The 15,009-nt window shown below is 52.6% G+C and overlaps 2 protein-coding genes across 3 annotated transcripts in view; one reads left to right on the top strand and one right to left on the bottom strand.

Moving 5' to 3' along the window:
• Positions 1 to 3,083: 3,083 nt before the first annotated feature.
• On the top strand, positions 3,084 to 12,232 carry LOC111141609 (tumor protein p53 inducible nuclear protein 2). The gene is made up of 4 exons (XM_022494300.1): positions 3,084 to 3,226; positions 7,469 to 7,644; positions 8,035 to 8,323; positions 8,855 to 12,232. The coding sequence occupies exons 2-4, from the start codon at positions 7,521 to 7,523 to the stop codon at positions 9,108 to 9,110; spliced, it is 669 nt and encodes a 222-aa protein (XP_022350008.1). The 5' UTR covers positions 3,084 to 3,226; positions 7,469 to 7,520; the 3' UTR covers positions 9,111 to 12,232.
• A 1,121-nt stretch (positions 12,233 to 13,353) lies between these two features.
• The window catches only part of LOC111141360 (nuclear receptor coactivator 6), a 102,591-nt gene continuing 100,935 nt past the window's right edge, over positions 13,354 to 15,009 (bottom strand). For both annotated transcript variants that reach the window (XM_022493839.1, XM_022493840.1), the window contains one exon: positions 13,354 to 13,883. In XM_022493839.1, the coding sequence (XP_022349547.1) occupies positions 13,840 to 13,883 (44 nt within the window). In that variant the 3' untranslated portion in view covers positions 13,354 to 13,839. The remainder of the gene's footprint in view (positions 13,884 to 15,009) is intronic.

Here is a 15,009-nt window from a genome sequence, read left to right as displayed (position 1 = left end):
AAAGGGGGAGAGACCAGAGGTGAGGCGGTTCTCCAGAAGACTCACACCTTCAAGTACACTCAAGTTCTCGTGAAGGACACACCCAGGCTGACTCATCTCTGCCTTTTGAAGTGGGGGGCCCCAAGCCATTGGGGAGCCCCCAGGGTTTGGTGAGGGCAAGCCTCAGGCCCAGACAGGAATAGGTTGGCCTCTTGACCTCCAGTCCTGGAGCCCATGAAGTCGGGCAGGTGCTTCTATCTGAGCAGGGATTGGATAGGCACGGGCATCTGTTAACTCCATGGGAGCGAGCTCGTGTGTGCATGTGTGTATGTTTGTACGTGGATGCCTTCATGTGTATGTGCAGACTTCCGTGTCTGTCCAGCAGTGGCACTCTCTAATTGGAAATGAGACTCCAGGATTACCCCTAGAATGGTGCCTACGGCCTCTTTTCACAGCTCTCGGGCCCAGACCAGGATCCCAGAATACTAAGCTCCCCCCGCCCTGACCAGGGTCAGTAGATGACTCTGCTGTTGTATGATTTTAAGCAGATGCCTTGACCTCTCTGCCTCCGTTTCTCCACTATCAGATGAAGAGTTTGGATGAATTAAGATCTGGGTGTCCACCAGCCCTGATAATAAATTTGCAGTGGAGCATGATGGGTCCTGGGGTTCCAGGAGAGGACTCCACTGGGCTAAAGCCCCCTACTTCCCCAGGTCCCTCTAACTCCACAGAGAAAAGGAAGACTGGGATCTGCCCTAATAGCCTGCACATGGGGTTCAGCTAAGGCTGGGAGTAGAATCCAGTTCACTTAGGCTATCAGAATATATGCTTGGAGCCCCTTCCCTGGGCTTGGGGTACTCAAATCCTGCGCCCAGCAGAATGCTTGCTATAGTAGGGGAGAGGGTCCAGGTGGGGCAGGGGTAGTATATGGACAGAGATTACGCCCTTGGGTTGCCAACCATCTATTTGAGAAGAAACATACGCACACACGTGCGCGCGCGCGCGCACACACACACACACACACACACACACACACTTAGTCATCACCACTGCTTGTTTATCGAACAAATAAATTATTGTCCATCAAAGTAGCTCTGGACATATGGGTGGGAAAGACTGCCTAGAGGAAGAAGGGGTGAGTAGAGTCCTGAAGACAGAAAATACATGAATTCAGAAAGACCTAAGAGGGCATTCCAGGCTGTGGGAGAGTGCTGAAGAGACGGTGAGGGACACACCAGCACTGCACTGCAGGTAGGAGAAGGCCGGAGGAAGCAGAAGAGGGCGGGCTGGCCCCTGAAAGGCTACAAATCCTGTGATCCTTAGGGAGCCACAGAAGTTTTTAGAACAGGCAAACGGTGTGGTGGGAGAGGCATGTTAGGGATTATTTGGTTTAAGTCAGCAAGGAGGTCAAGAGAGGATATGAAGCTAGCAGGAAGTAGGGGTAAAAAGCCAAGGCTCAGGGTTGCACAGGAGGAGGACACTTTGGGGACATCACTCCAAGGGCCAAAACACTCTCTCTCCTCCCCTCCCCTACCACAGAAGCCTCTGGGTATTATCTCCTGGCTCCTTCTCCTAGTTGCTAGGGCTAAGGAGTCCCTCTGGAGCTCGAGACTAGGCTGGGGCAGGATTTTATCACTAGAGCATGAAGCTCCCGCCCAGCTTACTCCCTGCCTCCTGCTGGGCCGGATGGGCACGCCCACCCGCGCTGCTCTACTGAGAGAGGACCCAGAACCTCTCGTCCTGGAGATCTGGAGGGAGTGTATTTGTGGTCTCTCCTCAGGTTATTTCCCAGGGCTTTGGGAGAGGTGGGGTCTCCAATATGGGACTGGCACAGTTCTGAGGGTTGAGAGTTTGAATCTCTAGAAGCTTGGATATGCATGGATATTTGATGGAAAAGGAAACTGAGGCCCACAGAAGTAATATGCCTTTGCTTGAGGCCACACAGCAAGTTTGGGGGCAATCAGGACTGGGCCTTAGTTTCCCTGGAGAGGCGGAGGCACTCTGGGGGTTAGATGCATGTAGAGAGTAAAGAGGTTGGGGCCAGGAACTATGGGTTCAGACCTTGGTTCTGCTATTTATTATAGCTTTGCAACCTGTAAGGAGTCAGTTAGGCTCTCTGTGTCCTCAACTGGAAAATGGGGATAATACTCACCTCTGTTGTTGTCGTGGAGATGAAAACACAAAGTGCTAGAGCAGGGTGCCTGGCGCTCAGTGTTTAGTAAACGTCAGGCAGCCGTCTGGCAGGCGGCAATGGTGGGTACAATGTTTGCTGGATGCTTTATTGAAAATGATTCCTCAAAGTGACAGTGAGATGTGCGAGCCTAAGTTTCCCGGTGTGTAAATCGGGACAAATAAACCTTGTCTTGTCACTTTTCTGTCCAGTCCTGGTAGCAATGTGGATTAAATAAAGTCTGAACGCTCTCTAGATGAGCTATTCAACCCAGGGGAATTCCTCTCCGAGTCCCACTCGGCAAAATTGCCCGTCAGCCTCGTCAATTCCTCTACACTCCCGGGTGCTCCCCCGGAACCAGGGAAGGGGATGTCCTCCACCTCTCAAGCCTGCCCGGCTGAGGAAAAACGGAGTAGGAAAGCAGAGAATGTGTCGGGGTGAGACACAAGAGGGAGGGAGAGGAGGGATGTGGTTGGTGGGGAGCATGGAGGTGCACGGACGTTGGTGTGGAGTTGACAAAAGGGTACGGACTGGGGGACAAGGATAGAGGATGCCGGTGAAAGGATACGGGGGACAGTGGGTACGGAGGGAATGAGAAAGATGGGGATCTCGTAGGGAGTAGGGGCTCTCCTCAGTAAGAGGTCCGTGGGTCGCCCTGCGGCAAGTAGTCGAAGCTCCTAGCAGTGGCCTCCCCGGGAGGCCCCCCGAGGCTCAGAGTCGGGCTCCCGAGCAAGAGCCACTAGCCAGCGAATCGTGGAGGGGGTAGGGAGGGGGTATCCACAGCCTGGGATTGGCCACCGCACCGCCGGCCGGTGACGCGAGGCGGGCGGGCCCCTTTGTGATGTCACAATCAGCTGTTTGAACGTTCCAATTTGTGCCGTGAGCCCAGCAGCGGCCGCACAGTCTCAAAGCCCCGCGGGCGAGCGCAGCAGCTGCGAGCTTCCGAGCCGGAGCCCCGCCGCCTCCCCGTCCAGCCCCCGCGATGCAGACCGGCTTGTGATCAGCGGCGACGCCGGGACGCCCCTCGGCACAACTACCTCAGAGCCACCTCGCCCGCTGCACCGCCCCCTTCCCCAGGTGAGTCCCCACCGGCTTCGGCCCAGGGGAGTCCTGCGTCCGGAGACACGCCCCGCGGTCCCTGCTCCCGGGTCTTTGTTTCCGCTCGCGGTCGCCGGGCTGCATTCCCGGTTTCCCGATTGGCTGCTGCAAGCCGGTAGACCGTGACGTCTCCCTATTTGCATATGACATTGAGACGTCATCAAGGCCGCACCGCCCCCCCGGCTCGGGTCGCTTGTCCTCTCCTGACCCAGTAGGCGCTGGGTCGGGGCTGGGCCCACGGGTGAGGGACGCAGAGAGGCAGCAGGACCGGAGGGGCCTCTGCAGTTTCCTAGGCTAACCCAGGTGTTGGGGGCAGGCCTCCGATCCCGGACTTTCTCCTTGCCTTCGCGCGGCGCTGCTGGGTCTAGGCTGTGGGGGAGGGGGGGCGGTCCTCAAGAGTTCGCGGCCTCCAGCTCTAGGTCGTTGGGGCGGCGCCAGATGGCGGAATACCCTCTCTCCAGCTCCAAGCTCTGCACCCCCGGGGACAACCCTAACATCTCCCTCATCCCTGTTCTCTGCCAAGCTTTAGCTGATGTCACTCCCAGCCCACAAACAAGGGGTCTTAGACTCCTTTTCATGGAAGGAGAAACTGAGGCCCAGAGAGGGGAAGTTGATTACCGCAGGTCCTGAAGCCAATTAGAGTCATGCCTACTGAGTGAATGACAAATACATCCGCCACGGCACATGCCTGGTTGGAACTCAGTACAAGTAACAAGTTACACATCCTCCTAACACTGGGCACTGACTCTACCTTAGGCTCAGTACCATCCGAATTCGATGGGGCTTTTAGGTCCCCTCATTCCTGGATCTTTTTCCAGGAGGTCTCTGGAGACAGGGTCCCCTTTTGTGGCCTTGACCCTCACTCTGTATCTTGGAGTCCCAGAGCCCAATAAAATCGCCGCCTCCCAGCTGTTTTGACCACAGAAAGGTGAGTCATTGGCTGCATCAGGGTGTCTCCATGGCTGACGTAGGGGTGGGATGGAGGGTGAAGGTTCCCTCTGTTTGGCCCTTTCTTACCTTCCCAACCCCCAGCATTGTCAGCTAAGAAGGACATGACCTGGCCTAGTGCTGGCGATGACGAGGCTTATGCTTCCCCTCTCTCTGCTGACAGAGAGGGGCAGGAGAAAAAAGTAGGAGAAGGAGAGCTTCTGGCTTTCCAAGTGGATGGGCCCCAGAGCCTGGGCCAAGAGTCCCATCCTAGCCGGCTTTGCTAAAGGATGGGGTGGGGTAGAGATGGCTTGGAGCTCAAGTGCTATTCTGGGCACAGCTGCTGTAGTTATTAAAGGGAATGGTTCTCCCTGGAGCAGGGCTGGGAATGTGAGAATCAGGAAGCTGGCAAAGATGGGAAAGAAAATCCGGGAGGCTCCCCCCACTGTGGTCATGAGAGGGGGCGGGCACTGGTTGGCTGGTGCTGCTGTCATTCTTGGCTCTGTCACTTAACTGCTGTGTGACTTCAGGCAGGGAGCTTCCCCCTACCGGGCCGCCTTGACCTCGATCTGGGGATAATCAGAGGAGACCCACTGCAGGTTCTGCTGCACAGTGGGTGCTCTGGCAAATGCCTGGTGAATCTTGGTGTCAGGAACTCCAAGCCTTTTTACAACTGGACAGAGGGGTTCTGAGGTTAGCAGTGATTTGGTTAAGTTCTGACTCCTCTCTGACCTTCCTAATCTCTCTTGCATCATTACATTTTGGGGCTTGTTTGCTGAGGCTTTCTTGACTGTGTATTCTCTGGACTGGATGTTTCATGCCCCGAGACTCCACCTGCCTGGCCACCACCTACCTCTATGTCTTTGGATAGACTTATTTCCTTGGATTCTCAGGTTGTAAAATGGGCCAGGTGAATACGATGGGCCTGCAACAGCTCTCAACTTCCCTTTCATCTTCTCACTGAAGTGGTAGGTCGTTGCAAGGAGGGTGTGCCCCATCAAGGAGCCAATCTTCCCTTCCTTCAGGAGGGGTGGAACTTTCTGGATTTCTGGTAACTGAGTCACTAATTCTCTGTGGCTAACAGATGGGTGGGGATATGTGGCTTGTGCTGGGCAGACACTAGTTGGGGGTGCCCAACCTTTTATAATCTCTGTAGGTCTCCCACCCACCCACCAGAGAAGCCAGCACCCAGGGAACACTTCCTTCTGGAGCCCAGTGTAGGTCTGCAAATGTGGAAAATACTCTGTTTATAGACGTTGGATGATTCTGGTGGGAAGTGTGAAAACATACCCAAGGAATGGGAGAGGTAGCAGCAAGCATAAGAATACCTCGGGTGGGGGACACCTGGGTGGCTCAGTCAGTTAAGCATCTGCCTTTGGCTCAGGTCATGATCCCAGGGTCCTGGCATCAAGTCCTATATCCAGCTCCTTGCTCAGTGGGGAGCCTGCTTCTCCCTCTCCCTGCTGCTGCTTGTGCTCTATCACAAATAAATAAAAAAAAATCTTAAAAAAAAACCCCCCAAAACCTCAGGAGGGTTAGCAATAAGTGTAGGATGCCTCCAGGGAATGGAAGGGTGGACATGCCCACAGGGAGTTCTGCAGGAAGTGTGGAATCATCCCTAGAAGATGGTGACAAGTGTCTCAGTGGCAAAATCGTTGACCATCTTCAGGGGACAGATGTGGAGGCTCAAGTTTTGGGACATCCAGGGGACTCCCAGCCAGGCCTAGTGCTAAGTAAGGTAGACTGAAGTGGGGAGAAGGGCAGATCTCTAGCCGCTTCCTTGGTGTCTCCATTCCTGGAGCAGGGGTCTCCTTCCTCATTTTCATCCAGGGAAGGACTGATTTGAGGAGCTGGGTCCTGGTCCAATCCTCAGTGCTCATCCTTAAGGGCTCCTGAGGTCTGATAGGCCCTCCCTTCATCATCACCTCCCACTGACCTGCTGTTTCTCTGGGGCCAGCAACCTGATCTTCCTCCTAGCCAGGAATGCTGCCCTTGAGCAGGAGCTTAGGTATAGAGGGTGAGAGGGGGGAGGGCCCAAGGGAATAGGATCTTAGAACCTTGTCAGACAGACACAGTGAGAGCTGTGGAATCACATGGTAGCAGTTCTGTGGGATTTCTGCCAGCTAACACTCTTCAGACCACACAGGCTCAAGTAGGTGCTCTTAATCTTTGGGGTCAAGGAGTGATGTTAGGAAATCAGGATGAAAACTTCTTCCCAGGAGCACCTGGGTGGCTCAGTAGTTAAGTGTCTGCCTTCAGCCCAAATTGTGGTCTCAGGGTCCTGGGATCAAGCCCTACATGGGGCTCCCTGTTCAGCGGGAAGCCTGCTTCTCCCTCTCCCACTCCCCCTGCTTGTGTTCCCTCTCTCACTGTGTCTCTTCTGTCAAATAAATAAATTAAATCTTAAGAAAAAGAAAAAAGAAAAACTTCTTCCCAGAAAAATACTTTGGCCTCCAAATTAAAAATGCCTAATCTAGACTAATGTCTAATCCAGCAAAGGCAATGGAGTATAGTGGTTATGGGTGCTGCCTCTGGAATCTGACAGCATGGGTTTAAATCCAACCTCTGTGTCTTATTAGCTGTGAGACTTTGTGCAAGTTACCTTACCTCCTGGAGCCTCAGTTTCTTTACCTGTAAAAAAGGGATAATAATTAGACCCACTTCCTAGAGTTGTGAGAAATACCTGTGGTGATATAGGTAAAGTGCTTAGTACAATACCTAGCACGTGAATGTTAGCTATAGTATGATGATGATAATAAGTAATTGCAGTACTGGACAGTTTCTTCCTTGCTTAGAGAACTTTGAGGTCCAGCTTGGATATCCAGCCCTCTGGAGACCTTTCCTGATAGAATCTGGTCATATATATCACTCTTTCCATGTCCCTAGAGGGGGCAATAATTTTAATAATAACTAGTAGATTAGTTTACTGAATCCTTACTCTGTGGCTGAGTATGGCTGGAAGCACTTTGTGCTTGTTTCATTTAATTCTTCTTAGAGCCCAGAGGAGGATACTATTATTAGCTCATGGAATTCCTGTAAGGGCCCAGAGGAAGGTATTTTATCATTGACATTTGACAGATGAGAAAACTAAAGCACAGAGAAGTTAAATAACTTGCTAAGATCACACAGAAAACAGAAAAAGCCTGAAAGCAGACGGATTTACCAGAACGTGCACACACCGCAGAGCTTCCCCACAAATTCCTTGCACTGGGTGGGATCCCGAGCGGAGCTGGGAGTCTGTGGTACTCGACTAAAGTCAGTGGGGGCTCTTGACTGCTTCTGTGCACCTCCCAGGTTTCTACACTGCCGGAGGACGCCCCGGCCTGAGGCCGTTTCATCCTAGGCCATGTTCCAGCGCCTCACCAGCCTGTTCTTCAGTACTCCCCCTCCCCCCGAGGACCCCGAATGCCCCCGAGCCTTCGTCTCCGAGGAAGATGAAGTGGACGGCTGGCTCATCATTGACCTGCCGGGTGAGGCCTGGGTCAGGACTCTGATTCCTGGGCCTGTGGCAGGAGGCCGAGCTGCGGAGGGGAGGGGAGCTGCTAAGGGACTGGGGAGTTCCCCCGGCCTACTGGGCAAATGGGGTGTAGACAGTGACACTGAAGGCAGGGGAACAGGGCCCCATCCCATGCCAAGCCCAGGCGGTCTCCTGGCCTCGCAGCGTTGGGGCCCACACCTCACGTGCCCTAGGGCAGCTGGTCGAGACTCCTGGCCCGTGGGTGCCCCGTGGGCGCGGCGGGCGGGGCTGCGGGTCTGACTAACGATGCCCTTTCTCTCCCCGCCCCACTGTGTCCGGTGTGTGTGTGTCCCTCCCCGCTGCGCCCCCTCCTCCGCATGGCTCCCCCTCCCGCGCCCCGTAGACAGCTACGCAGCTCCACCCAGCCCCGGGGCCGCCGCTGCCCCCGCAGGCCGCCCCCCGCCCGCGCCCTCCTTGATGGACGAGAGCTGGTTTGTTACCCCTCCCGCCTGTTTTACTGCAGAGGGGCCCGGACTCGGGCCCGCCCGCCTCCAGAGCAGCCCCCTGGAGGATCTCCTCATCGAGCACCCCAGCATGTCCGTTTACGTCACCGGCAGCACCATAGTGCTGGAGCCTGGGCCCCCTTCCCCGCACCCCGACGCTGCCCTGCCTGACGGCGACCTTAGCGAAGGGTGAGCGGGCCGGGGACATGGCCTGGAGACCTAGAGACTGGGGAGTAAGCCCAGGAGCCCGCCCCGACGGAAGGGGTGGAGCCTTTAGAGGCGTGTCTTCGTGGCCGGGGACGGGGACAAGGCTCGGAGCGGGCCTGAGGGTGAAGGGGCGGAGCCTTAAGAGGGGGCGAGGCCTGGATTCGTGGCCCGGGCGGGGCCTGGTAGAGACCGAGCTCGGAGGCTTGGGGCGGGTTTGGCCGAGGGGCCAGGCGGAGCGCCAAAGGGGTGGGGCTTTCAGAGGCTGGCACGGAAGGTCAGAACCGAATTGGAAGTGGGGGCCGAGCCTTCCCTGGAGTCCGGTTTACCTGTCAAGGGGGTTAGAACTGAGGAGGCATCTCCAGGTTGGCTCGGAAGAAGGGCGGGGCCACAAGCCCACAGGAAGGGCACTGGGCGCCCTGCTAAGAGCAAGGACAGCATTGCGCCAGGGCTAGGGTGCGGGGACTGGGTGGGCGGAGTGTCCGGCCCTGACCGAGCCCTGCTCTGTCCCCGCAGGGAGTTGGCGCCCGCCCGCCGAGAGCCCCGGGCCGTGCACCACGCCGCCGCCGCCCCTCTGCCGGCGCGGGCTGCACTGCTGGAGAAGGCGGGCCAGGCGCGGCGGCTGCAGCGAGCCCGGCAGCGGGCCGAGCGCCACGCGCTGAGCGCCAAGGTGGTGCAGCGGCAGAACCGCGCCCGCGAGAGCCGTTCGCGCCGGCCCAAGCACCAGGGCAGCTTCGTCTACCAGCCGTGCCAGCGCCAGTTCAACTACTGAGGGTCCTCCGGCCGAGCCACAGATCCCTCGCCGACTCCCGACCCCTGTCGGGCCCCTCTGCCGCAGCCAGTGTGTTGCTCGAGGAGCGCCCGCAGCCCACCTGGGTTGGACACTACAACCTCCCTCCTCCGCAAGTGAGGTGGGGTGCTAGCCCCTCTCCCCCCACCTCGATTTTCCCACCTCTGATCCGACTCTGAACCCCCTCCTGTCCTTCACCCTACGACCCCATACCTGGCATCTAATCCTCCATGTCCTTCCCCCTTGACACTTCATCTTTCCTTCCTTCTCTGGTCCCTGTCCCCATCTCTGCCTTGACATTCCCCTTCATCTTTGCCCTCCTGTCCTGAACCTCTGGCCCACTCCTCCTTCCGCTAGCCTCTTCTCCCACATCTAGCTCTTTAACCCGCCTTCAAGCCCCACTTTACAAGCCTCACCCTATCTGTTTGGCACTATGCTCACTCCTGCTCCCTTATTCATTCCCAGTAATTCCCTCCCAAATGGATGGGGGAGTGGACGCTGAGACCAAAGGGTTCTGCCTTTAGTCTCCTCCTTCCCTCTCCCCTTGGAGTTTTTTAGGCCCGGAAAGGTAAAGTATGTGGAACAGGACTGTGAGATGTGAGTTAGAGGGAGAAGGTGGAGGGAACTGAGGGAAAGAGGCAGCCTACTGGAAATGTAGACAGGACATACAGGCTAAGAAGCTGTAGGGAGCAGGGCACTGCACCATGGGAACTGGCACTGTGCTTGCTCAGAGAGGCCAAGCCCTCCTCTTGGGTTTGAGCCTGAAGTCTGCCCCACTTCCCTTGCCTAGAATCCCACTTCCCAAATCTCTTCCAGAAATCTACCCCTCTGCACTCCCCTGAGTCTGAAGGGCTTAGTCTCTTGTTGCCCTACCCTCAACATGTCACCCCAGGAATAGAGGCTGGGCAAGGCCTTGCCATCCTGACCATCTGTTCACATGCCCAAGGTGCTAGAACTAGTTTAGGAGAGATGCAAGCCAGAGGGCTTCTAGGCAGGGAAAGTGCACACCCCAGAGTAAGAAAGCAGAACGATACTGGGGAGGACAAGCTGTGGGGTGAAGCCATCCCAAGACTAACAGCTCAGCCTTCATGTTGCCTCTGGCTTTGTATTTCACACTCTACCTAGGATGACTAATAAAAACACTCCTGGGTAGGAAGCCAGGAGCCCCACTGGCCCAACCCCCAAATAGTTCCTATCCAGGGTTGGGGCCTCTGGGGAGCCTCTCATTTCCTCCCCCAGGGCTCTTCCTTTCTAGTCTGATGGGGAGAAATTGTTGCCCTATGGTTCCCCTTGCCCTCTCCTCCAGTTAAGTAGCTGGAGGAGGGAACCTGGGTGAGAATTCCCGGGTGAGACAAGAGGGGACACAGGCAGACAGTGTTGCCCTTCTTGTGGCAGGAGTGAATTTTGGGCTCAGACACCAGCAACAGCTTCTTGGGATACCCCGAGTTGCTTCCCTTTTCCTCTAACTGTCCTCTTCTAGTGTGTGCTCTTTCTCCCTTGAAACTTTTAAGATTTCCTGTTACATACTAACATCGGTCTTCCCCCTCACTCCAATTCCAGGTTTCTTGGCCTCACCGCCAAGCTGAGGCTTGGTTGGAAAACTGCGATCCCATGAGGGTTGAGGTAGTTGCCTCCCTGATCCTATAGCCCCAAGCCTCAGGTTGGGTATATGGATAAAGGAGCGGGGTAGCCCCATGGTTGCTGGGATGGGGACGGAGGAAGTTCCTGTTGGGGTCTCCTATTCAAGGGAGTAAACCAAATCTATAGTAAAGGCAGATCAAAGTCCCTGCACCAGTCCACTAGTGCCCCAGTAGTTGATAACCTTGCTCCTCTGGCCAAGGTTCTCCTACAGTTACAGCCTGGTTGGTTTTATTCTTCCAGCTACCCCGTGGTCACTTCACAGCCAGTTAGGGTCTTCAGCACTTCTGAGAGCTGAACCTCCCTCCCACTCTTCCTGCCTACTCCTCTGCTGCCAGCTGGGGCATAGGCTCAGTCCTGGGCAGTCCCCATGATCCTTCTGGGATGGGGGGGAAGAGTGAGTTATAGGGCATTTGGTTCAAATTTCAAAAGGCCCCTCCCTTACATGTATTTCTGGAGGCACCTGTAGTTCTAGAACCCTGCAATCTCACCACCTGGCTGGTTGTAAGGCTCATGTGTTTTTGTACTTTCCTATAGATTCTGTAGCATTTGAGTGTATAGATTTCTAAGAACCAATCTACTCAGTCTCCTGCTAGTCTGACTCCTGAAGCATCAGACCTCGTCATACTGTATTGACTGTGTATGTGCCTTTCACCTTGAGCATGCTTCAGGATTTTCTTTTTTTTAAACCACAGAACTTGAATACATGAGGGAACCTGAATTTACAAAGTCCTATGCAACCTTAGACAGGAGGGGGTGAGAGAGTCTGTCTTGACTGATGTTTTCAGAGACTGTGGAGTAGTTTGTATTAATTGATGTCAATATTACCAGCACTTTGCCAAAACTGAGTATGTCAGAGGGACCCCTGTTTCTAGAGTGAGACCCAAGACATCAAAGGGCGACTTACAGTAATTCCCCAATATGTCTGTGTGCTCCCTTCAAGCTGGCTGTCACTTTCCAGCTTTTGCCAGTTTGGCCCCAACAGGGTACCAAGTGTGTATGAATGCAGTTTGCTGCTGTTTTGGGGTATGCCTGCTCCCTAACCCCCACCTGGAACCCTGATCAATTTGTTCTGACCTATAATGTCTTAGGTGCAATAGGGACCCCACTAGAGCTCTTGGATGTCTTCTCAGATCCATGTGGCTTTATGTGAGGGGACTGAATGCAGACACACCGGAGCCCCTTGTATCTTCCCTCTTGCCCTGCCACCTAGTTCCACATGGAACCAACAAGCTGAGTGTATCCCTCTTAGGTGTTTTGTGTTGAGACTGACTGAAATGAGAAGACTGTGGTTGACCATGTTGTGACATGTTGACAGACTCAAGGACATAACCACCTCAATCCAGTCATGTGGCATGCCTGTGTATGTGTATAACAGGATTCTGATTGTTAGGTTTTAATGTTATTCCTCTATGGGAGAAAAAAAATTAATATAAAGAAAAACAAATAAAAATCTATTTAAAGCACATTATGCTTTCTGTCTGAGTAGAGCTAACATAGAAGAAGCACTTTGCAATCTCAAGCATAGTATTGGCACAGGGATTTAGGCTGGCTTTGGTTCTACTTGTGTGTCATACAGACACAGAAAGAACAGGGAAGATAGGCTTGTTGGGAATAGAGCCAGACAATTGTGGGGTCTGACTCATCAATAACTACTTTTAGAGGATCCTTATAACCCAAGACATACGTAAAGGCAGCTGAAACAGAGATGAGAATGAGAGCATGACAGAGGCACTTACTAATCCTTTTGGTCTCAGGTATTAGATTCTGGCAAGGCCAAGAAGACCCTGCAGGGGAAGGGACGGACTCTGTGTCTAGGTGTAGAAGATACAGCTGAGGCTGAGGCCCAGACCAAGACAAGGACAGAGCCCCAAGCATCAGAGTCTCCTGAAGGTTGGGAGTAGGGTGGGGGCAGAAGCAGCAGGTTTAGAGACTATAATTTTTAGGTAGGAATTGAGCAAGGAAAGGGGAAAACCTGGGCATGTTGATGAGAAACCAGCCCCAAAGCCTGATACAGATGAGAAACAGCATACCCAAAAGGTAGAAAGTGGTGGACATCTTTGAAGTATATAAAGTATGTAACACAAAATGACCACTTCTATGTGGGAACTGCCTGATCTAACCATAGAATTGGACTGAAAGTGGAAAGCTGACCTAAAGTGGGCAAGATACTTGATGCTGTTACAAAGAATCTGGCTGGTCAGTCTGGGCTTATCTCTCGAATAGAGAAGACTGTTAACATTTTGTGCACAGAGAATCAGATGTACAAGGTGGAGACAAAGTACATCTGGGTTACTGATGGCTTCCTGTCCCTAGAAAATCCTGGGTGGTCTTTGATCCCAAGTTGACTCTGTTATTTGCAACCAAAACAAATTTGACCAACATTTATCAAAGTTCCAGGTACAGTGCTAAAAGGGCTAGTTTCTTCAAAGCAGGTATAGTAAGGACAAGGTGGGATTCTAATCTACAAAGAAGGCTGATCCTATTCATTTATGGTCTAAAGAAAGAGCATGCTCACCCAATAATCCCTTACCAATAACATACATTTATGTTCTAAGACAATGACATTTATTTAACACATTCAGTATTTCACATTGTACAAACCCTTAGATTCTCTTTATTCACTGGTCCATTTCTACAACAAATACATCCAAAACACTATATAATAAAATTATTTACAACATTTCCAAATGAAAAGATTCCTTTAGCTCCCACTACTGCTATTCACACACATAACTTCCACAGCACAATACATCATTAGAATATCTAAAAATGCTCACCCTGTACTCTAGGCTGCTTAGGAAATATGAAAACTAATAACATAATCGCATTAGCTCCTCTCAATACATGGCAACATTTTAGAAACCTTGAACTTCATCTTGTAACACCAAAAGGGTTCAACAACTCTGCTTACCCCATTGCACTTTACAAAACAGGTTGCAAGGACTAGGAAAAGGGCCACATTATTAAAATGACTAGCTGTACAGAAATGGATTTTAAAAAGTCACAGCTCAAAATTGCTTTTTGTAAAATTCACACACATTTACAAGGATCAAGTCGCCGTCCAGCTTGTTTACTTGGATTTTCTCCGCTTGGATTGCACCGCGCTGGTTATGTCTGTGGGGGGAAGGAAGGACACGCTCAGTTGAGACAACTCTTTATGGCAGTGATGTTTTAGGCAGTCCACAAGAAGCAGAGCTGGCCTAACTGGGGCCCTGCTGGACTCTGAATAAATCAAAGGGCCTCAAAAGGAGCACTCGGTGCGGAGAGGGTCTCAGACTTCTATGGAAATAGGGCCTGGCTCTGTATACTAGGGCCTGGCAATCGGGGAAGTCTGATACAGGTGGTGGGAGATGAAGCACACATACCCAGTTGGAAAAAGTGGCAGGGTAGGGAGAGCATCTTGAGCTGGGCAATTAACCCTACAACCTCCATCACCAGTTCTTATCACCCAGTGAAATGACAGAGAGACGGAGTACTTTTGTGAGAAATCAATGAGTCTTGCTACAGGTAAGTGAGTAAATTGTGCCAGAGTGCAAAAAAAATGGCTGGACCTTTTGGAATCAAGCCATCGTTTTGCAGTAAGCAACTCTTTTTGCCTTACTATTGTCAAGCCTCTAAATAACACGACCATGACCTATGGTCAACAAGTATCTATCGTGGCCTAGCCAGGAATATCAAGGCTTTGGATACATATAGGCATAGAAACAATTCAGAGCAAGCCATAGCCTGCTCTGAGCCCAGGTGAGCCTGTGGGCTTCATGGAAGAGGTGGGGAACTGAGTAACTTATATGCAGAATAACAGTGGCATAAATGGAACAAGTGTGTTTTAATTCCTTTACTTCCTCTTAGCATAGCGTCTTCAATCAACTCAATCTTATTCTGTATTTAAACCATGTTTTCACATGGGGCACCTCGGTGGTACAGTCAGTTGAGCATCTGATTCTTGGTTTTGGCTCAGGTCATGATCTTGGGGTCTTAAGATAGAGCCCCGTGTCTGGCTCCACATTAGGCACGGGGTCTGCTTGAGTTTCTCTCTCCCTCCCCCTCTGCCCCTCTGCCCCCCTGTACTCTCTCTATAAAAGAAATAAACCCTGAAGATGAAAACCTTCCTCACAAAAGTCTTCTATAGCAGGGTACAGTGAGTAGCTTGCAGCTCTCCAAATGTAAACATTTATCTAAAATCTTCCATTGATCTTGGGACGCCTAGGTGTCTCTGTCAGTTAAGTGTCTTCCTTTGGCT

Source organism: Enhydra lutris, unplaced genomic scaffold, assembly GCF_002288905.1.
Source record: "Enhydra lutris kenyoni isolate GAN:26980312 unplaced genomic scaffold, ASM228890v2 scaffoldscaffold6, whole genome shotgun sequence".
NCBI classification, from domain to species: domain Eukaryota; kingdom Metazoa; phylum Chordata; class Mammalia; order Carnivora; family Mustelidae; genus Enhydra; species Enhydra lutris.
Note: the sequence above shows the minus strand (reverse complement) of the source record. Positions and strands in the feature narration are given on the sequence as shown.